The sequence below is a fragment of the Pteronotus mesoamericanus genome, unplaced genomic scaffold (assembly GCF_021234165.1).
Source record: "Pteronotus mesoamericanus isolate MK-2021 breed Mesoamerican mustached bat unplaced genomic scaffold, CSHL_Meso_final contig_41, whole genome shotgun sequence".
Taxonomy (NCBI): domain Eukaryota; kingdom Metazoa; phylum Chordata; class Mammalia; order Chiroptera; family Mormoopidae; genus Pteronotus; species Pteronotus mesoamericanus.
The window spans coordinates 8585719-8608764 of NW_026555152.1; the positions used below are offsets into that span (position 1 = coordinate 8585719).

Genomic DNA, 23046 nt, shown 5'->3' on the forward strand with positions numbered 1-23046 from the left:
CAGATAAGGTAAAGTTAAAGGAGTTCATCATCACCCAGCTCATATTATATGAAATGTTAAAGGGACTTATCTAAGAAAAAGAAGATCAAAAACTATGAACAGTAAAACAGAGGGGAGGGAAAGGGGGAAGAATGGGGGAAAAGGTACAGGGAACAAGCAGCATAAATAGGTACAAAATAGACAGAGGGAGGTTAAGAATAGTATAGGAAATGGAGAAGCCAAAGAACTTACATGTATGACCCATGGACATGAACTAAACAGGGGAGGTGGGAATGCTGGGGGGCGGGTGAGGCTGTGTAAGGTGGAGGGGAATAAAGAGGAGAAAAAAATGGGACAACTGAAATAACATAATCAATCAAGTATATATTTTATAAAAAGAATTGAAGGACATAGGAAGAGCTTCCAAGACAAGAAAAATCCAAAGGAGTTCATCACCAAACCAGCATCACATGAAATGTTAAAAGGTCTCCTTTAAGGGGAATGGGGAAAAAACAAAAAATATAGCTAATAAAATGGCAATAAATACATATCTTTCAAGAAATGAATAAAAAATAAATTAAAAAGCAGAACAGAAACAGACTCATAGATACAGAGAACATGTTGGCACTTCCCAAATGGGATGGTAGTTGGGAGGCAGGTGAAAAAGGTGAAAGGATTAAGAAGTACACATTGGTTGTTACAGCATAGTCATGGGAATGTAAAGTACAGCTTAGAGAATATAGTAATAATATTCTAATGATTATAAATGGTGTCAAGTGGGCACTAGATTTTTTGGGATGATCACTCAGTAAGTTATAGAATGTCTAATCACTAAGGTGTACACCTGAAACTAATATAATATTGTATGTCAACTGTAACTGAAAAATAAGAATGATTTAAACCAAAAAGGAAGAAAATTGTTTCTCATTAGGGTAAGTTAAGAATTAATAAGAAGGTTTACTTTTAGCAGAATGAGGCCCCTCTGCAGATGCTTCAATGGTCAAAGTCTCCTATCAATGGGCATCTTGTTTCTACCAGTTTTTCTTTTTTCCAGAAAGCCTTATCCTTGCTCCTTGCCTGTGCAGGAGATAGATCTATAGTAAAACCACCACAACAGTATCTCCCTTTTACTCTCCTCTTTTCCTCCTCAGCCACTCATGGATAATGTTCTGTTCTTGGCCTTATGGATGTCTATACTTATGACAAACAGCACTGTCTTGCCATCTTTGACACTGGATCTGCTTCTTTTGAGTAAGCTGCAAAATTCTTCATTCATTGCCATTTCCTAATTCCTGATGATACCTGAAAGAGCATCTTTCGCTCTTCATATTAGAACCAGAATTCCACTTCGTTAAGTAGTCATACTAGTTAACTGACATAGAAAGTTTCCAGGCCAAAAGTGGTTCTTGATCCTCTTTCAATTTGTCACTAAGCATACCCTTAATTGTTTTTTAAACTCAACTATTGTTCTCTTTAATACTTATCATAAATCAATAGTACTTTCTTAGGGATCTCATGTAGTTAGCTTTACCATATCTTTTGTTATGGGATAATGTTCTACCTGATGTTATTCTCTAATTGTTTCATTTGTCCAAGTCTATTTGTGTATGGTTTGTTCCCTTAATTAGATTATAAACTTCTGTTTACAGTACTATAAGGTTAAGTCCTATATTTGTCTAGGTTACATAGGTAGTAATAGATGAATTTCTCACCAATGCTCCTTCATTCTACAAGTTAGCTTTAAGATAAACAAATTTATTATTTCTCTAGTGAGTTATTTGTTGTTGCTGGAGCTGCCCCTTACAGAACCCACTGGTATAGGTCAGTGACCCAACATGTGTTCATATGCTTTACCAGCATAGTCTGAATGGGGAAGACAGAGTAGTTTCTAGTGTGTCCTGATCTCTCTATTCTGAACCTCTATAGTTTGCCTTAAATAGCTCAAGTAGTTGCTTTATGGACACTCAGTAATCATCTGAACCAAATGGAATGGAATGTAGCTTAGACTGATTTCTCCAAATGGCACCTGAGGCAGATAAGCCCCTTAGTAAGTTCTCAGAAAGGTGCTCTGCTAGTTATGGTCCTCAGCTGCCACTCCAATTCAGTATAAGACTGGTGGAGGACAAAGGGTTAATATTCCTCTAGGACTCTAATTCCCCTCCCCCTAATGCTCCCAACAATCACACTGAGAGGTGAGGCCATTATTGCCAAGGACAGCAGCCAAGTGCCATAACCAGAAGAAGAGCAGTAGGGAGCCCCTAGCCCTGGAGGAAGAACTTTTAGATAAAATGATGGGAATTCTGCTGTTGGCCATCTGTTGTTTGGCTGAACACATGTGAAAATGCCCCCAGTCCCTGTGTCGGGATGGAGGGAGCTAGGAAGGAGGCAGGAGCACTGGGGAACACATCCCAAGACACACTCAGGGGAGCCTTGGCTCTTCTGCTCCCCAACTCTCTCAAGACAGCTCCTCTGACATTTTTTATTGTTAAATCAACATTCACACTTCTTTGGATCTGTTGATACCACTGTCAGACTCCAAGAGGGAGTGTGGAGCTACCGAGGCAGAGATGGGAACATGAGTGGCTGTGTCCTGCAGGGAAAACTGCACACATCATCCCATGCTCTCTGGGTTCTTCATCAATTAGTTCATGTATTTTTGCCTCATCTCTTCTGCTAGGTAATAAACAGTTTGAGAACAGGACCATGACTTAATTTTTTTCTTATATTACCCACTGGGTTCCTAATGGAACTCAGCATGTGTTCATTGTTTTAACTGTTTTTATGAAGTATCCCAAATCCCATAGGCTTATATCCTAAGACAAAAATCTGTACCTACCAGGGGACGCAGGTCAGGATGTGAGAGGATGTAGCCATTGTTAGTGTTCAAAAAGGCATATCCATGCACTCCGAGCTACAAAGACAGGGGTCGAGGGACATCAGAGTTGTTTTTTGTGTTGGAGAACTGCAGTTGAGAAAGGGTTGGGGCTACAGAATGGCTAAAGATGGCAGTGCACAGCAGTGAGATTTTCAGATAGCAAATAACTGAGCCAGTGCTGCACTTCCAGCCATTCATTTTGAATTCCTTTCCTAATTCTACTGTTTACAGCAGCCATAATCATGGGTATCATTATCTGGCCTCTTTCCCATATGCTCTAGGTGCCTTGATGATAATATCACTCCTTCCCCAAAACAGAATTATATGGCCTGGAGGAGGAGATTGCAAAACTGAGGCACCAAAAAGAGAAAGCACTTGCTACAGGCCACAGAGCAAGTCTGATCTGGTAGTAACAAAGGGCCCCGGGTGTTTGAGCCACTGCTCCCAAGCTCAATGCCTATACTTCTGTGGGGGCAGGGTGGCAAGGGCCCATCCTAGCTCTGGGCTTGGCTGTGCTGTCTGCAGAGAGGCTCCTGAGCCTGGAGGGGCAGCCTCTAGGGAGCCTGCAACCCCTACTCAGGGACATGACCCAGGCTTACCTTGTACCGGGGTGCCAGCTTCATCAACTCTTTCAGGGCCACGTCAGAGCCCACCACCCCTAGGAGAATGCCGTGGGACCGCTGGAAAGACAAACAGGGTAGGGGGAGATCTGGCTTCCCTGAACCCAGGGCCAGGCTGGACCTCAGCCTTCCTAGAGCCTGGAAAAGGAAGCCCCTTAGGTCGTATGTGGCCCTTCCTCTGTGGTTAGATTTTAGGCTGAGCTTGCTGGAATAAAATCAAGAACCTAGCAGGGAGGCCCCAGGAGTAATCTCAACTGCTGGGAAGATTAATGTCCAACATTAATATTTAAGTTGTACTGTTTAAATGAAATACGAAGTTGAATGAAATATTCACTTTCATAGCAGAAACTGAAGGGCTGGGATTCCAGGGACCCTCACCTATGGTCTGAAACAACAGTGCTTATAAAGAAACATTTCCTGACCAGAGGGAGGATGGAAGGCTCTAGAAATTTCCTTACCAGAGGCCTTTACAAACAAACAAGTTACAGCCTGCCCAATCCGGTAAGTTAAGTGTGTGTGGTTTTGCAGAAGGCTGACAGGCAACCCCGTTAGTCCTGTACCCCCAAGGGAGTGATCCCCAAGCTGGCTGAGCAGAATCACTGGGGAGTCTGGGGAAGTCTAGACCAAACCCCAGCCCTCATTCCGCACCCCTCCTCTCCCAAGGTGGCTCTGATGCCCGGCCAAGCCAAGAACCACGGGTCTAAAAATGCCAGTGGGGTCCAAGTTCTAGTCCTTGCTGCAGCTTCTCGGGAGCAGCCACTCACCGTTTCATTCTTCTTGCTGAAGACTGGCATGGCCACTGTGGTGAGGAGCATCAGGGTCTGCGTCTGTGAGGTGAAGAGCTACCAGGGAGGAAAGAACAAGGGACAGAGGGCTCAGAGTCCACAGTGCAGAGGACCCATGGTCACCAACATAAACTACTGTGTTACCTTCCAATGGGAGGAAGCAATCCCAAATGAGTTTCCCCTTCTCTGCAAAGGGAGAGCTGACAGAAAGGCTAGCGGAGAGAGGTGAGCTAGGGAGACAGACCAGGCCAATGTCACTTAGCAAGGAAGGTTCTGAGGCAGGGCAAGCCTCCAAATCCTGGAGCCCACAGCCCAGCTCCCAAGCACACTCACTAAGCCTTCTTGTCTCAGATTAGCATGAACCCATGGAATAGGCCCATCCTGGGGATGCCCAGAAACAAAGAGGTTAGCATAGCAAGATCCCTTCCAAACATCTCTGCTATAGACCCAAGGCTGGCACGAATGACAGCCCAAACCAGTTAGGAGGGAAAGGGACATTGATGCAGAGCCACTGGCAAATGCAAGCACATGGTGAGCGGCCACAGTTCGAGAGCAGGCCATGGCGTGGTTGTAGTAGCCTCCGGTTACCATCTTCCCCTACACACACACACACACACACACACACACACACACACACACACACACACACACACACGAAGAGCCTGCCATCTCTTCCCCACTCAGAACGCCTGAGCTACATAACTCCCAGACTCTGAGATGGCTCTCTTCCTGACTCCTCATCTCACTGTGCTGGCTCCTCCGGTCCCCTTTGAAGAGGCTCCACACGAGTGTTCAACTTTACCATGAAGATAGACCCTGAGGAGATAGTGTCTGATAAGTCTGACTTTCCTCAGGATCAACTAAAGGAGGTTGCCCAGCCATGGAAGTCTACAGTAGACCTTGGAAAATGAAGAACTTTTAACCATCAGGTCCTCTCCCTCTACCTCATCAGATTTTTCAGTTTAGAGTTTGGAAGTAAGGTTTTCTAAGAGTGAGTGGCTTCTGTTGACTAGAGTTCCACTATCCCCTTGGAACCAGAGGTTCATAGGGATGGCCAAGAGGACAGGAGGAAAGGGTCTGGGTCCCTAGTGACCAGGGAGCTCCTCATTGGCTCTGGGCTGGCCATCTGTCTTACATGAGGGAGAATTCACTTTTTTTTTTTTTTTAAAGCCACTACTTCCAGGTCTCTCTTAATCCCAGTCTGATGCATCATCATTGAAGCAGGTGTCTTCAGAATGTCCCTGGTCCCCCAACACCTCATCTGAATTCTACCTTTGCTATCTCTTTCTTTGTGTAAGACATTGCTGCCTACAGACAGGGGCGGGGAAGGGGTCACTTGACGAAGCTACAGAATCTTGAATTACTGGTTGCATTCCTTTTTCCCCCTTTTTTTCTTTTAAATAACAGTGGGGAGAGAGGGCGATGAAGGAGGTGGGAAGCATAGGAAGGAGGGTGGAACAAGTTTGGAGCAGAGGGACTCTGTCCTGAAAGGGCCACCCTGGACAGGTCTCCTCACAGGGTTTCTGGGCCTCCAGGACAGCACTCAGGTGGTGGGTCGGCTGGTGGGTGGCAGTGCTCGCTCCCTTTCTTCCAACCCCAAGGATGCCGTTGCTCTCCCCATTCCTCACACAGCAAGTCACCTCTTATGCCCTGGCATCCCTAACTCTGGAGTGGGGTGGAGGCCTCACCTTGCTGTCCATGTAGGCTTCAGTCCAGATGATGTCATGGTCATGGTTGATGACCATGGGGCGGCTGAGTACGTGCTGGTACTCCATCACATTCTCCTGGACATCAGCCAGCGTGGAGATCTGTGTGTAGTAGCCTGGAGGAGGGGACAGGCCCTGTGGTTCTGGGTGCTCCACGTGGAACTCCTCTGCAGGGCTGATACTCTGCCCAGGTGCTGACAGCTTGTGGCTGGGGCACTGGGAGCTGCCTGGGGCCACGGGGAACTGCTTTCTCCAAGGTTGTCCCTTTTCCAGGGCATAGCTGGAGGCCAATGGTGCTGATGGGGATGCAAAGGCCCAGCCTCTGCCTCAACTTGGGAGAACTGTGAGGGGCCTTCCCAGCTTCAGAGCTGCCACAGAAGCTGCAGGGCCTCAACTGCAAGGGCCTTTGGGTCAGCCTCCGCCTTTCACAGTGCTGCTCCCCTTCCTTCCTTGCAGGGGTATCCCCTCCTGCATGCAACTCTGTTCCAGGGTCTGTTTTCAGGGACAGGCTGCAAGGTGCTCTGCCACCTACCTTTGTTGTTGCACGCAATCCACTTCATGCGGTCTGCAAAACTGACTTCTCTCCCAATAAGGTAAGTGAAAACTCGAACCTATTCCACAAGACATAAACAGACTCAGCAGCCATAACTCCCAGTGGTGAGTCATGTTAACATAATTTATCTGAGTCTTTGATGTCTGCCAAGCACTTTGCCCACTTTGGTTCCTCCATTTCCACTCCTTTGGATCAGAAAGGACCCTGGGGCCCAGACCACACTGGGACTGACCAGGGTAGTTTTCCTGTCTCACCATCATACTCTGGTCTCTCGACCTGAGCCTTCTCGCATGAGCCCTCTGTGCCTAGAGTCACCATAATTTTGGAACACCAATCTGGGACATTTGAATTTACTAATGCGCTAGTAATTGGCTATAGTTCTGGGCCACCCCATCATGGCAGTAGGAGAATGCTCCCCATGTCCTGTCCCCCTTTGCCCCTTGCCTGCCACTGGGAGAGTAACCTTGCGGTCCGGCCAGTTGTACTCCTCAAACACAGGCTCGTAGTCCTCCACAGCCCCGTCGGAGATCAGCATGATGGCCTGGTTACAGAGGCTTCCTTGCCGGGCCTCTTGGAACTGTGCAGGGAAGGGGTGGCTCCATAACTATAAACTAAAAACTGCCCTCCCCATGCTGCCAGGCTGTCCCCCACCCTTCCACTCTCCCTTGGCTTCCTCAGGAGCAGTACCTGCTTCAGGATCTGGAAGGCTTCCCTCAGGGCTTGGTCCACAACTCCCACCCCTTTAACCATCAGCTCATCCACCAGCTGTTTGAAATGCTATTGTGAGTAAGAAACCAGAGGCATGTCAATGGATCGAGTGGGCCAGGGACTTAATTTCAGAAGCTGTTTAGAGCTATTTGCCCTGAAGGACATGATCATGGAACCTATCCCTCCAGCTGATTTTACGGCTGGACCGCCACAACAGATACTTTTCAAATGATCCCAAGATAAACTGGAAGTGTCAGTGGCTGGGCACAAATCTATCCCCAATCCCCACTACTGGAAGGAAACGCCAGTGTGAATTCAACCGGAGCCAGGAGGCCAGTCCAGGCCAATGCCCACGCTCCCAGGTCTCCAGTAGCCTCAGCATCCCAGCTCTTCCTCCAACGGCATGGAGATGGCCAGGGGCTCCAACTTAAAGCCAGGATTCAGAGGAAACCACACCCCAGTTCCCCAGACAGAGGGAAGGATCTCTCCCTTGGCCTTTGGAAAGGACTCAACAGAGTAGGTTTGGATTTCTCCTCCTTCTGAGGAAGCTCCTTATGAACGCTGTCCTAGTGAAAGGATCCAGGGAGAGGCAAAGGGAAAAACCAAGTGCTGGCTAATCCACAGAGTAACAAACAAGTTCTGGAGAAGTGACATTTTCCTCAGATGGGAGATGTCTCTTTGCCCACTATTTGCTGAGATAGACGGGCAGCGTAATCATGGGGGCAATTACCTGAGTTTGTTTGTGTGGGTAACTGCAGATGGGCTTTGCCCCTTTCGAAGTGCCATGGGAATGAGGAAAAGAGGCTTTCAGGCAGCTGCACAGATGATTCCCACCATTCTAAGCAAAACAGGGGCTCCAAAGCATCAGGCTTTCACCTGACATGGATACTTACCTCACGGTTGTCTCGATCGGCTTGAACAAGGATCCCTTTGAAACAAGGCTCGATGTAATGGATGTAGTCATTATACTGCAGTTGCAGAGGGCAGAGGGGAGGGGAGAACAGACAGGGTCCATTTGGAAAGTCAGGGCCCAGCGATGAAGCTCAGGCAACTTATGGGGTGATCAGAGCTGGGGACACCTAGGCATCTGTGTATATTATCTTGTGGTGCCCTATGCTACTGACAATTTTTCTGAGTACAGTGGTGGGAGTACAGAGAACAGCAGGGCCTTCACTCTAAAAATTCTCCCTGAAGTTCTGGTCTTGGTTTATTTTCTCAGGTGGCTGCGTCATGCCTGTCTTCTAGGGCACACAGAGAACTGCAGGTTACTGAGGGAATTCCTCTGGTTTCTGCCACCAAGACCACATGGAGTGCCTTTCATGGGGCTCCCAGAGCCTACCAAGTGCAGACCTCTCCCCAGTGCCTGGGTGCAGGGATTAGAAACTGGACTCATTTTTCTCTTTGTTGCATTTATGGAGAGAGTCCTTTAGCTACCAACAGCCTGGGAGGGAGGATCAGGAGCACACCCCCACTCTTGTGTAGTAGTAGGACCTGGGCCCATAGCTGTCCTTTCTCTGCTGCAGTTCAGGAACAAGGATGGGTTGGTGGTGGAGATGGGGCCTGCAGAGTCCAGGAGTGGTGTGGATCGTTAAGTGCTGCAGGCCTCCAGGACCAGCCCAGGGATGAGGGGGCCATTCTCATCTTCCCAAGGTGGTCATTTTGAAGTTAGACCACTTTGCCTTGGTATTTCTTTATAAGATAAGTAAACCCCACTAAAGAGAATCATTTTCAGCCACGTGGCAGGCTGGTGGAAGAAGTGTTGGATCAGGTACCCTTCACAATGGTACCCCAGGTGGCCCTCAGCTCTGCCTCTGTGGAGGGCTGCCTCTGCACTGGCCCCCCATTCTCTCATTGCACTCGAAAGCATTCTCCTGACTTGTCCCCTTTTCTTCCTGCTCTCTCTCTCCCAAACATTACCTCTCTGGGGGCAGGCAGAGCTAGGAAGAGTTGCTGTGAAAGCAGGACCAGGATTTGTTGGTCTTGTCTAGGTGCGCTGTCTACTTTCTCCTTTCCCTTAATGTGTCTGGACTTGGGATGAAGGGAGTGGGAAAACCGGGATTGTCGCAAAGCAGGAGCCCATGGATCACTCATCCTACAGCAGAACGCAGAGGCTGTTGAGCGATGGGCACAGGTCACGGGCACATGGATGGGATAAATTAGGTGTTTGCTCAAGGCCAGCGCTTCTTAAACTTTGTTACACCCCAGATTTACCTGAATTAATGAACTCTATGGACTCAGAAAAATAGACACACACATAATTTCAGAAACTCTATGGACCTCTTGCAGTCCATGCCTGGTCTGACCCTAGGCCAGGAGGCCCCGTTTCAGAGGAATTATTCTACAGCACGAAGCATCATGTGTTTGTAGGTACAGATCATTCCAGTGCAGGCAGCAAGAAGTTTTACTAGAACAAGAGTGAGCCATTCTAGAGTAGGAAGACAGACACACTTACCGCAATGATATTAACAAAGTCATTTTCTCCCAGCGTGTCCAATATGGTGGAGATGGTGTGCTTGGCGATTGTCATCCGTAGGCCCTTCATGCTGCCACTTGTGTCCACCACAATCACTACGTCCTTGGGAGAAGTAGCAGCTTGTATGTACCTTTAGCAGAAAGGGACAGGTCCACAAGGGGAAGATCAGAGCCAGAGCATGAACGCAACCTAGTCTCATTATTTCTGTTTGTATTCAGTTTAGGCAGGTGCCCCATTGATGCCAGGTTTGTATCATGTTCCATAACCACTTAGCATAGTTCTGAAATCATTTGCGAGCAATAGTTGGGCATGTGCCCATCTAATGGGCCTGTCAGGTGAGAGAAAGATCATGTTCTGCTGGTATCCTTGTCCTCCTTGTTTTGGACCAGCCAGGATCCTGGAGGGACAGACATCAAGAAGGGAGAGAACTGGATTCCGCCCTCAGATTCTGTTACAAATCTGCCCAAGGAGGGTTGTGGAAGGAGAGGAGAGCCTGGCAGAGGGTATATTTGGAGACAGCTCAGTGTTCTGGAGGGAGATGAGGGGCGGGAAAGACAAATGTGATTGTGTGGGCAGCAAGAACAGCCATGGCGAGAAGGAAGGAAGACACCTTCTTCCTACTCTAAAGTTAAGGTTGTACACACCTGAGACCCTTGGACTGGAGGGCAGAGACTGGAGGAGAACTTGGCAAGACTCAAACTGTACAATATGGATGCCGGCGCCAGAGACCTCCCCCCCGGGGGCTCTTACCAGCCGCGGTTCCGGCAGTCAAAGGTGACGACTCCATTCTCATCAGGTGTCCATTTGATGCCTGGGGAAACAAAGGCTGATTCTTTCACTGGCTCAGTGAGTCTGCTCCAGAGCCCCTGGAATGCCATGACCCCCAGGGAAGGCCAGCCATGGACCACCCACACTGCTCAGATTCAGAGTTGGAGTGACCTTCACAGTACGACCCCTGTATGTCGTGCCTTAAGATTCATTTGTGAATTAAGCTTCACATCCAATTGTGGAAGGGGAAGCTTTGGGAAGGCATGACCTTAAAAAACCATTACCATCTGGCAAAGGCATGGACAGAGCGTTGAGAGAGCCAGAAGCTCTGACTCCTAGCCCACCTGCCTCCAATCAGGTTGCCTGTTAGTGTTCACAATACTTCCTGTTAGCTGGCTGGGAGAAATGATTATCGGCTGCAAGACCATAAGCTCCTTGAGGTCAGAGATTCCAAGTACAGGCACACCTTATTTTATTGCCTTTGCTTTATGGCATGTCAAAGATGCTGCATTTTTCACAAATTGAAGACAAGGCCCTTTCATTGGCAAAAAGATCAGGACGAGCTCTATTGAGAGACTCATTTTATTGCAGTGGTCTGGGACTGAACCCGCAATATCTCCAAGGCCTGCCTATACCTGGCATGGTGTCTGACGTAGCACCGAGGAGTCTTGATGCTCAATAAATATTTGTCATATGAATGAAACAACAAATAAATGAGTATGAGAGATTATGCCTTGACCCACTAGCAGAGTGCTGGGACAGGTTTTGTCCTATTCATCTAATCAAAAGTTGGGATAAATGCACACAAAGTGCAAGTAACACTGCCATGCTCCATGAGAATGTCCCTTTTTGAAAATACTTTAGTGATTGGGAAGAGTGAGTTCACAGTAAGAGATTTAAAACAACAGGTGCAATTGTATTATGCCATGTTTGAGCTAGAAAAAGAAACAACTCTGGCCATATCATGAATGTCTAGAAGCTCTAAGGGATCTTCTTATTCCACAGCAGTTAGACTTCAGACAAGAGTACACTTTGAGGCATTGCTGGCGTGTCAAAGGGAGGAGAAATTTTCCAGGATCAGATTGTACTTCCAAAACCAAACAAATGGGAGCAGAGTTCCAAGGAGGAGGGACAGGGGTCAGAACAGTGAGGAGCCTCAGCCTGGCAGGGGAAGCAGGACAGAGCCACAGGCAGAGCTGTGTGGTGGGAGCCTCAGCAGCATGGCTCTTTCATCAATCTGCAGCAGCTGGTGAGCAGTAGGGTTTCCTAAGGCCACATTCCCATGGCAGCATGATTGTGGGGAATTTGACGCTTGTTAACAATAGCAAGGAGCAGAAAGTGAGTCTGAGGTTCTGGGTTCTGAGCCAGAACCTTGGAAGAGGGTTTTGGTGGTCCTGGGTGGAGGTACTCTCAACTCCAAGAAGAAACAGAAGTTTCTGAGAAGTTTCTGAGGTGGAGCTTTCCCAGGTCAAGCCTGTGGGATTCCCACAGATTACAAGCAGCATGGCCTCAGAAGCAAAGATTACCAGTACACTGGAAACAGGCCCCTATGAGTGAGAAGCAGCAGCAACGAAAACCACCACAAGCATCCTTCTAAGGATTACAGGTGTTGGAACTACCAAATAAAATATAGGATAGCTATGCTGGATAAGTCACAAGGAAAAAAATATACAAGAAGAAATGATTAGAAAAAAATAAACAGCCTTTTAAATATAGAATTTTTGTAAATGAAAAGAAAATATGTTAAATAAATGCATAGTGGATTATTCAAAGGTAAAGAAAAAAATTCAGGCATTTAAAGAATTTGTCCAGAATCCTGTGAAAGCTAAAGTAAAAAGGTCTAACATATGTCTGACTGGAGACATAGGAATAAAAAAGAGAGAGCTCAAGAAAACACCATGGTTACAAAGACAGGGATGGCAAATGTTCTATAACTGATAAAAATGTGAACCCACAGACCCAGGAAGCACAGTATATCCCAACAGGATAAATAAAAAGATACCCACTTGTAGACACACAGTAGTGAAGCTGCAGAACTCCAAAGGCAAATAAATAAATAAAGACCTTGAAAGCAGCCAGAAAACCTAGAACATTTACTTTCAAAGGACAGCAGTTAAACGAATAGCAGATTTTCTCAACATCAGTGGAAGCCAGAAGGCAGTAAAACAAAGTTTTAAGGTCTTGAGAGAAAAAAAAAAGTTAATTTAGAAAATCATTTCCAGCAAAACTATCACTCAAGAATGAGGATAGAAGACTACAGCGTTGTTTTCTGAATTCCCCTTAGGATGTTAGTTTCCCTGAGCTGTTATTTACTGTAAACCATTTCTCTGGGGTGTGTCATTAAATGGAAGCTTAGTCAGTCACTTGTCTCCATAAAAAAGAAATAGGATTTGGTCTTTTCTGCTTAAATAGGATGACAGCAGGAAATGATTTGAGTAACTTGCAAAAATAAAAACGAATACACTCAAAATTTTGAAAAAAGATGAGGATAATATAAAACATTTGTAGATAACACAAGCTGAAGCAACTTAACACTGAGAGCACTACAGTAAAGGAACTTCTAGAGATTCACCTCAAGAAGAAGGAGTATGATCTTGGAAAAACAGCTGGCAGAGCTCGAAGAAGTTGTGGGCAAATAAAATGGTAAACAAGTGATTAATACAAAACAAGCAATGTTTGCATCAAATAGCAGTAACAGTATCTAATTTGTAGGGATACAAAGGGAAATATTAGATGACAATAGGGTGGAAATCAGTGTGGAAGAAGGAGATGCAAGTGGAAGACTTCTAAGTTCTTTTATGATTGGAAAAAGGGTAAAAATATTACTTAATTTTGATACCTTGTTAAATATGCTTGATAAGGGATAATTACTAAAAGAATAAAAACAGAAGAGTAAGTTCTAAACTGATACAATGAAAAAGAGAGAAATAACAGGAGATTTATCAAAAAAAAGTTTAATCATGAAAAAAGATAAAAAAGGAGAAAAAAGAAACAAAAATAGAGGGACAAATAGAAATTTTAAGAATAAGATAGGCGTTTAAATATATCAATATAACAAATATAAATGTGCTGAACTTGTCAACTAGTAAAGAGATTGTAAGTTTGGATAAAAATTTAAAAGCTATAAGCTATTTTCAAAAAATATGACTAAAACAAAATGATTTAGAAGATTCGAAGATAAATGACGGAAAAATATATATCAGGATAATCAAGAGCTTATTGGCATTTCTTATGAATATCAGACAAAATAGCCTTAAAATACAAAGTGTTTTAAGAGCTATCAAGGGTCAAGCAGACATAAAATCAGCAAAGATACAGAAGATTTAAACAGTATAATTAACAAACTTAACTAATCACATATGTAGTTTTTTATACCACAATTAGAGCACACACATTCTTTTTAAATACACATAGAATATTTATAAAACTTAATGACATACTAGGCTGTTAAACTAAATCTTAACTAATTTCATGTAATCAGTACCACATATACCATAATCTCTGTCTACAAAGCAATTCAATTAGAAATTTATAATAAAAACATAAATATATAGTCCTTATATATTCAAATACTTTAAAACACATTTTTAAATAACCAAAAGATCAAAGATGAAATCACAGGAAATTTTAAAAATATTTAGAAGCAAGTGATCATTAAAATAGTACCATAACACCAAAAACACAGGCAATAAACTTCTGCGTTTTAAATGACATGATCAACAAAGTGAAAAGGAAACCCATGGAATGGGAGAAAATATATGCAAATATATATGATAAGAGGTTACTATCCATGATATCTAAAAAATCCCCTACAACTCAATAACAGAAAAACAATCAAATTCAAAAATCAACAAAGGACTTGAATAGACATTTCTCCCAAGAAGATATACAAATGGCCAAAAAGCACATGAAAAGGTGCTCAACATCACTAATTGTTAGGGGAATGCAAATCAAAACCATGATGAAATGCAACGCACATACAGTAAGATGGCTACTCTTAGAAACAAAACAAAGGAAAACTATGATGATGTGGAGAAATTGGAACCCTTGGGCACTATTGGAGGAAATGTAAATTGGCACAGTTACTATGGAAAACAGCAGGGTAGTTCCCCCAAAATGAAAAATGAAATTACCATGTTATCCAGGAATTCCACTTCTCAGTACAAACCTAAAATAACTGAAGGCAGGGTCTCAAAGAGATATTTGTACATCCATATTCATAGGAGAATTATTCACAATAGCTAAAATGTGGAAGCAACTCAAGTGTCCATTGCTAGAGGAGTGAATAAACAAAATGTGATATATCCATACAATGGAACATTTTTCAGCTTTAGAAAGGAGGAAGATTCTGACACATGCTACAATATGGATGAACCTTGAGGACATTACACTAAGTTGAATCAACCAGTCATAAAAAAACAAATACTCTAGGATTCTACTTATATGAGGTATCTAGAGCAGTCAAATAATAGAGATAGAAGGGAGAATGGTGGCTGCCAGGGGCTGGGGGAGGAGGGAGTGGTGAGTTATTTTTTTAAATCTGTACAGAGTTTCAGTTCTGCAAAATGGAGAGCTCTGAAGGTGAATGGTGGCAATGGTTGTATAACAACATGAATGTACTTAATGCCACTGAATCATACACTTGAAAATGGTTAGAATGGTAAATTTTATATGTATTTTACTAAAATTAATAATAAAAAACCCCCACTACCAATCAAAACTTTTGAGATGGAGCAAAAGTAGGGTTTCTAGGGCCAAGATAGAGCCATGAACTCTTATTTTAGAATCAAAGAAAGATTACAAATTAAAACTAAGTGTTCAACTTAGTAAGCTGGGAAGAGAAACAACAGAATAAAAGAGAAAAAAAGATAAAGTTAAAGCTAAAATAGGTAAAAATAAAAATCAAATAATAGAGGGCAATCAAGGAAGACAAAAGATGATCCTGGAAAAGACTAACAAAATAGTGAAATCAGTGGTAGATTGATAAAGAAAAATGAATAATAACACAAATAAAAGGGGGACATAATTATACATACACTGGAGATTTAAAAGATAATAAGAATAATATTTTCATGGACATAGATTTGAAAACTCATATGAATTAGGTGGATTCTTAGAGAAAGCATTTCATCAAATTAAGAAGAAACAGAAAGCCATATTTATCTTGCAAGTATTAAATAAATTGAAGTGGTAATTTAAAAATCTTCCTATAAAGAAAACATCAGGTCTATATGGTTTAATAGATAAAGTCGACCAAGCTTTCAAGGAAAAGTTTATTCTAATCTAACTTAAATACTCCCAGAAACCAGAAAAAGAGGGAATACTTCCCAGTTTATTCAAGGAAGCTAATATAATTTTGAAAAACAGACAAGGAGGGTATACAAAAAAGAAAAATTATAAGACCATTTCACTTAAAAATATATAGATGTAATAATTCTAAACAGAATATGAACAAACTAAATCCAACAATGCATAAAAGACTAGCATACAGTAATCAAGTTAGGTTTACAATAGGAATGCAAAGATGGGTTAACAGAAAAGTCAATAGATAATTAGGCAAAATACATAATAGGAATTTCACAGAAGCAATACAACAAATGGCATATAAAGAGATGCTCAATTTCACAAGTGATCAGAGAAATGCAATGCCAGATCACAGTGAAATATCATTTTATACTAAAAAATTATTTAAAATTTTAAGTTTACTAATACCCAGGGTTTGAGAAAGTGTTGATCAACAGGTTCTCTTACTCATTATTAGTGGGAATATAATTGGTACAAGCATTTTGGAGAACAATTTGGCATTTTCTTGTCGTCGTTGAACAGTCATATGTCTTAGGACCTAACAATTCCATTCCCGGGTATATGCCCAAGAGAAATACTTGTAAGACTGCTCATAACAACACTGTTCATGAAAGTAAAAAACAAAGAAGAAAAACAAAACTAGAAACAACCAAGATAGGATCAGAAGGATGGATAAACTGATATATTGACCCCAAATAATATGATACAGGAACAAAAGTGACAATATATAGCCATATGTGACAACCCAATGAATCTTGGTAGTATAGTATTGAATGAAAAAGCAAGTTCTAAAAATCTATATCAGAAATCAGTTTTATAAATTTTAAAAACAAGCAAAACAAAACAATATGTTGTTTAAGCAGGTGTGTGTGTAAACATAAGATAAAACTAAATAAATAAACAGACAGCCAAAAAATCCAAATAAAGTGATAAGCTCATAATTCAGGACAGCTATTACCCAGCCTGTTGGGATGGGGCGAACTGGGAGGGAGGAGAGGGCGAGATAGAAGAGGAGCACATATGTGAATAGAAATTGTTGGTAATATAGTTTTTGTGTTGGGCCTGTATGTAAGCATGGGGACAGCATACTGTGATCAAGGATTATAGCCAACGCCATATTGTCTACCTGAGGCTGATATGTATCTATAAATGTGGGTGTGGGTGAGAAACACCCTCTCTACTAAGACTGATGGCTCACACCTGGATTGTGTTGTTTGCACACAAATTGACTTCTCTGGAAACCCTGATGTGGCAAGATTATATACAGGAATTCTACCCTGGGGAAGACTGGAGGGAACTGCGAGTTTTCTTTGAGCATTTGAAGGGCTGTTTCAAGGAAGAGGGATAAACTTGTTTACTGAGCCTCCAGAGAACAGAAGAACCAATGGCAAGTTGTGGGTTTGGGCAGAGAAACAGGAAGGAGCAGGCTAACAGAGGACTCACGAACTCCAAGGTCCCTCTGCACTCCTAGGGAGGAACTGGCTTTTCTAGTCTGAGCACACAGAAGGGTTTTTAGGACCTTCCAATTTTCTGCCTCAGGAAAACAGGGCAATGTCAAGACTTTGGACAGTGTGCTAAAATATAAAAATGGGTTGGAGTAAAATATGGAGGTGAATTATTTTAAATGAGAATTTTAAGAAGGAGAACTTCCACAAATTTTGTGGTAGATTTTTTTTTTTTCTGTTTTTATTGGTAGACAAGGGAGCTTTCCCATCTTATCTGTTGGGTTGGCTATGAATCACACTGTGACCCATGACATCTCCTCATTGCTATTGAACATGTTAAGTGAGTGTACCCCATTTCTCCAATTAAGATGTAAAGTTCTTAAGATCAAGAATTGTTTTTATCCTCCTTTGCATCTTCCACAATTGCTTTTCATAAGGTAAGAGTTCAATGTGGGCATATATTGGCTGGTTATCTTGGTGTTTCATTCATTCATTCATTCATTCATTCATTCATTCATTCACACATTCAACAGCTCTTTGTTGAAAATGTGCATATCACATGTGAAGAGTGTCAAAATGTGGGTTGGAGGTGCCTTTGGGCAGCGGGGCCAACTCCATTTACCAGGGGTCTGAGTGTAGGGTTCATCTTCAATGCTCCTATTGCCTTATTCCCAGAGAAAAAGCCCAGAGGATCTTGGAGTTGCCTTCCATGTCTTTACCTGGATAGATCCTAAAGAATCCAGTTGAGCTGCCAAAATATTGCCAGGTCAGTGTCGGGTCTCTCTGGAAGTTCTCCACAAAAACAGGGTTCAGGGCTTCAGACATGTAGACTCCATTTAAAATATCTGGGTCTAAAGGGTGAGATTGTAGAAGGAATTGCAAGGGACACTAAATCAGTAACAGTGACCAATTCTTCACCTACTGAACACACCTGCTAGCACACATGCACACACACATGCATGTGCACACATGCATGTGCACACAAGCATGCCCACACAGCCTGCAGTGATGCGGTTCATAGCTTCCATCTACATTTCACTCAGAGCCAGACTCACACCCTCCCAGCCAGGAGCACGGAGTTCTCTCCCAACCCAGGCTGCTGTAGAAGGATTTCCCCATATTCAGTCAGAGAGGTTGGAGAATGAGTTTACACCCTGAAAGGCTTGTCAGGAAAATGGGGGCACATCATTAACTGCCACCAGCACCACCCCACAACCATGCCAGGCCACAGGGAGGGACTACCTCTGTTGTACACGTTGGTGGGCAGCTGCACACTACTGAGGGACGTGTTCACCATCAGGTTGCTGAAGTGCGCATTGGACTCAAGGACAAACTCAGCCCCCATCTCCACGTACTTGCCATTCTCATCCCTCTCGTTGATCAGGACCGAGTTGTAATAGTCAAACTAGGGCAGAGGGGAACAGCCGGCCGGACAGAGACAGTGCAGACACAGGGACCCACCGAGTGGGCAAGAGAGAGGAAAACGATGCAATCAGAAGACTCAGATGGGAGAGACGTCAGATGGACTGAGTGTCCGCACAAACGCTGTCTGTGGGGGATTCAAGCAATGACCCACAGGATTGGGGGCAAATACACATCAGATAGTTGGAGCAGATGGTTGGTGTGATAGGGTTTGATACAAATTGTTTGGACTATTGCTCACATCTCCACTTTGTTTATCATGTGTGGACACAGCCAGAGATGGAGACAGAGACAGCAGACAGATTCCAGGAGAGGCAAAGAGACAGAGGCAGCTTTGTCGACACCACCAGCTTCTTCGGTGCAGGAAGACTCCAAAGGACCCCGGTGGTGGGGCCCTGAGAAATGAGGCTTCTCTCTTTAACAGCGAGGGGCCTGTGTCCCCGTGTGCCCTGAGGAGCCAGCAGTCGGCTCTCTGCTCTTACACACAGTGCTGGATCTGCTTGGATTACCGCCTCTGAGTCATAATCAGGCCCTCCTCCCCATGTTCTCCAGACCACGTGGTTCAGACTTGAAGAGCGCCCTCGGTCCCCACCCCCACCCCCCACCCCCACTTTGTCCTGCCCATGTCACAACAGTGCTGCCTCAGTGAATCTGGCTCTGCCCCTCTCCAGCTCAAAGCCTTCAAAATGTGCCTTTCAGGCTGAATAAAGGCCAGAATTCTACCTTTACCACAGCCACTTTCTGCTTCACCATCCCCTGGACATACAGAGCTGACTGCTGGCAATTTCCTCAACCTTGTGTATTTATTGTTTCTTCTCAGCTTAGAAACCCCTTCTTCATGCCCTCAGCTGCTCAAATCCCCCTCAGCCTGGGCCAGCCTGGGGGCCACCCAGTCTGTGAGACTGTCTGAGCTCCTCCTCTTCCCTTCTGCACTGTGGGAACACTTAATCATTTGTATGGACATATTTGTATGGACATAGGCCTTATGCTAGAGTTATGTCTTCTATGAGCTTCTCAACTTTGTCTTGGCAGAGGCTGGCATGTTGCATTGGGTGATAAATGTCTGTAGAAGATTGGATTGCCACTGTACATCCCCAGCCCCAGGGTTTGGTTCTGTCACGCCTACCTGGTCCATAAATCCCTTCTCAAAAGACTCTGGAGCATTTCAGAATCAAATTATTGCAGGTTCATAGGAATCCTGAACACATTAAAAGGTAGTGCTGGACTCCCCTTCCCCCTACTCTCCATGTCCTGTACTCAGGTGATACCGTCCATCATTGGGAGCTCTGGGAACGGGAGAACTCACCACCAGAGACTCGTTGAATTCATGGTTCAGGTCAGCCTCCTCGGCGGCTTCTACCAGAGTCTAAGGGACAGGAACACAAAGGGGAGAATCGGGGGGCCAAAAGAGGCCAGTGGGTCCTCAATTCCACTCCTAAAAAATATGCCTGAGAGAACTGAAAACAGGGACTCAAACAACAGCTTGTGCATAAATGTTCGCAGCAGCACTATTCACACTAGCCAAAATGTAAACGCATATTTCCGAGTGAAAGGAGCCAGTCTGAAAAGGCTACATACTGCCTGATTCCAACCACAATACATTGTGGAAAAGGCAAAACTATGCAGACAGTAAAAAGATCTATGGTTGCCAGGTGTTGGGGGGAGGAGGGATGAATAGGTGGAAAACAGAGGATTTTTAGGGCAGTGGAACTATTCTGTGTGATCTCTAGTGGCTGATACATATCATTGTGTGTGTGTGTGAAAATCCATGGGATGCGCACCACCAAGAGTGAACCCTAATGTAAACTATGGACTTTGGGAAATAACGATGTGTCAATGTAGTTCATCTGCTGTACCAACGGACCACTCTGGTAGAGGCTGTTGATAGTTGGAGAGGTTGTGTGTTTGTGGGGACAGGAGTTATATAGGGACTCCATACTTTCTTCACAATTTTGCTATGAACCTAAAACTGCCCTAAAAATAGCCTATTTCAGTGTGTGTGCATGTGAATATACATTTTAGTCACATTAAAGTGTGCCATCCAGTGGCATTAGAACCATTCACAACATCATGCAACTATCACTGTCTAGTTCCTGAGCTTTTCATCACCCCCCAAAGGGAAACGCTGCACCCACGAAACAGTCACTCACATATCCCTCTCTCTCTGGCTTCTGGCAACACCAATCTTCTTTCTGTCAATCGATTTTCCTATTCTGGATATTTCACATAAGTGGAATCATACAGTATGTGACCTGTTGTATCTGGAGTCTTTTGCTGAGCATAATGTTTTCAAGGTTCATCTGCGTTTTTACATGTATCAGAACTTCATTCCTTTTCATGGCTGAATAATACTCCATTTTATGGATATCTCATATTTGTTTATCCATTCATCAGCTGATGGACATTTGTGTTGTTTCCACCTTTCAGCTGCTGAATATAAATATATATATAATTTTTATTGTCAATTATACCTCAATAAATCTGAGGAAAAAAGAGGAGAAGAGCTGAGATCCTGTTTTGGCTTTGTCAGAAGGAAACCACTAAGCTTCTTTGGGTCTCTATTTATATAACTGTAAATCAGGTGGAAGTGTCCTTAACCTCCCTGCTCCCAAACCCCCAGTTCTTAGGATGTGATGAAGAAATTGCACAGGGCCAAGGTTATTTTAGTACTGCTTGCAGGAGATGTCCCCATGGGCATTCCCATAGGAGAGCTCCATAGTTGTGGCTTCCTATGGACCCCCGAGCAGGGAGCAGGGACTGGTGCTTGGAGAAGGTCTGCGGAGCAAGCGCTGGTTTGATTTGGTTTCCCAGGTTGAAGCTGCGGGAAAGACACAGCACAGCTGGAGGCCCTTGGAGCCCAGAGCCAGGCCTCTGGGGGTGGGCCCGGACTGCCGTGCCCTGGCACCTCGAGGACCAGCCCCTGCAGTGTGCATTCCTGCATTCTGCTGTCTATGCTCTGCCCAGGAAGGCGGTTTCCACAGCATTGCAAATTTAAGGAGGTAGGAAGTACTGCTGTGCTAGTTGTATGGGAGGTCAGTGTCCCCCTGCTATGGGCCAGGATGGGATCTCCAGTCCCCAGATAGCTTGTCAGTGGTTCCTGATGCTAAGGCCCTTTGCCCCTAAACCTGGAGAAAAGAGGCTGCAAATTGTTATGTGGGAAAGATGGCCCCAGAGATTCCTCCCAGACGGTGCTTTTGATAGGGGAGGTCGGAGACAAGCAGGCAGGCTGGCCAGGCTTCAGCCGCCATTCCCCACACTTCCAGCCTTCAGCACTGGCCTCAGCCTCCCCTCCAACAGTTTACTGCTCTCCCCTGGCTCCCCAGATGAAAATTGTCAGGGGATAACATTGGTCTTGGGTGGCCAGATTTCTGGCTGGGTGGAGCAGGAACTATGTCTTTCCAACCATCCAGGTCCCCATTGCATTCTGGTAGGCACTCCATGCCAGGGGAGTGACACATTCCGTTTCAACCAGGCCAAGCCAGGCTTGGTGGGTATGCCACGATGGATCACCTGAGCAGGATGCCCATCACTATAAGCACCTATGCTGTCTGGGCAGCCCTCAGAGCACTTGGGTGCCATGAAGGTTGGGTCCATATGGCAGGAGGGGGAGGGTGGGGAGATGAGCAGGGGAAGGAATAAGGGGGAGAGGAGGGAGCAGCTTTACTTTGTATGCTTTCCATCCCTCTATACTCCCACCCATCCACCACCCACACATCCACCATCCATCCATCCATCCATCCATCCATCCATCCACCACACATCCATCTATCCATCCATCTACCCACTCATCCATTCGTTCAGCAGAGGACTCCTCAGTCCTCATTTCGACCTGCTCTGCACCAGTCACTGAATATAACATCATGATGCAGGGCCCTTCCTGACACGGCAGGTTGATCCTATTGGGTGGAACTCTGTTCTCTAAGGCAGAGCTCCAATCCCAGCCCTCTCCTCTCCCCTTGCTATCATTTCCTCCTTTAGAAGGACATTTTGGCTCATGGGGATACAAGGCAGATGCTCATGAAGTAGGAAAAGGATGATGTGGGTGAGCGGATGCAGGGCTAAAATGTCAGTGAGAGTTCTTTTGATGTGACAGGGGCTGGGGCAGATCTCCCCACAGAACATAGGACCTGGAGCACCTTTACAGCCTCCACTTTCCTGCGCAGCATGGTCTCCATGTCTTCTGAGAACTTCCTCACCAGCTCCAAGCCATCCACCTTCTGGATCTTCAGACTGGGCTCCATATCCTTGTATTTCTGTTAGGGGGAATGTGGGAGAGACGGGCACCTGTCATCTGGCACCAGGATGTTTGGTACCTGACTACACATGTGGCCTCCACCCTTTCAACTAGCACATTCACACCGTGAAGCCTTCACTTGACCAGAGTCAAGGACAAGCCCTCACCTCCTTG

At 44.7% G+C, this 23046-nt stretch overlaps 1 protein-coding gene across 1 annotated transcript in view; it reads right to left on the bottom strand.

The window, feature by feature from the left end:
* The window catches only part of CACNA2D4 (calcium voltage-gated channel auxiliary subunit alpha2delta 4), a 119090-nt gene that overhangs the window by 91049 nt on the left and 4995 nt on the right, over window positions 1–23046 (bottom strand). The window contains exons 3-17 of the mRNA XM_054577194.1: window positions 22766–22891; window positions 19945–20004; window positions 18459–18621; window positions 17936–18067; window positions 10450–10510; window positions 9679–9829; window positions 9144–9254; window positions 8120–8194; window positions 7206–7295; window positions 6982–7095; window positions 6498–6576; window positions 5948–6081; window positions 4239–4316; window positions 3454–3534; window positions 2816–2890 (exon numbers count right to left, since the gene is read on the bottom strand). Of these exons, the coding sequence (XP_054433169.1) occupies window positions 2816–2890; window positions 3454–3534; window positions 4239–4316; window positions 5948–6081; window positions 6498–6576; window positions 6982–7095; window positions 7206–7295; window positions 8120–8194; window positions 9144–9254; window positions 9679–9829; window positions 10450–10510; window positions 17936–18067; window positions 18459–18621; window positions 19945–20004; window positions 22766–22891 (1530 nt within the window). The remainder of the gene's footprint in view (window positions 1–2815; window positions 2891–3453; window positions 3535–4238; window positions 4317–5947; window positions 6082–6497; window positions 6577–6981; window positions 7096–7205; window positions 7296–8119; window positions 8195–9143; window positions 9255–9678; window positions 9830–10449; window positions 10511–17935; window positions 18068–18458; window positions 18622–19944; window positions 20005–22765; window positions 22892–23046) is intronic.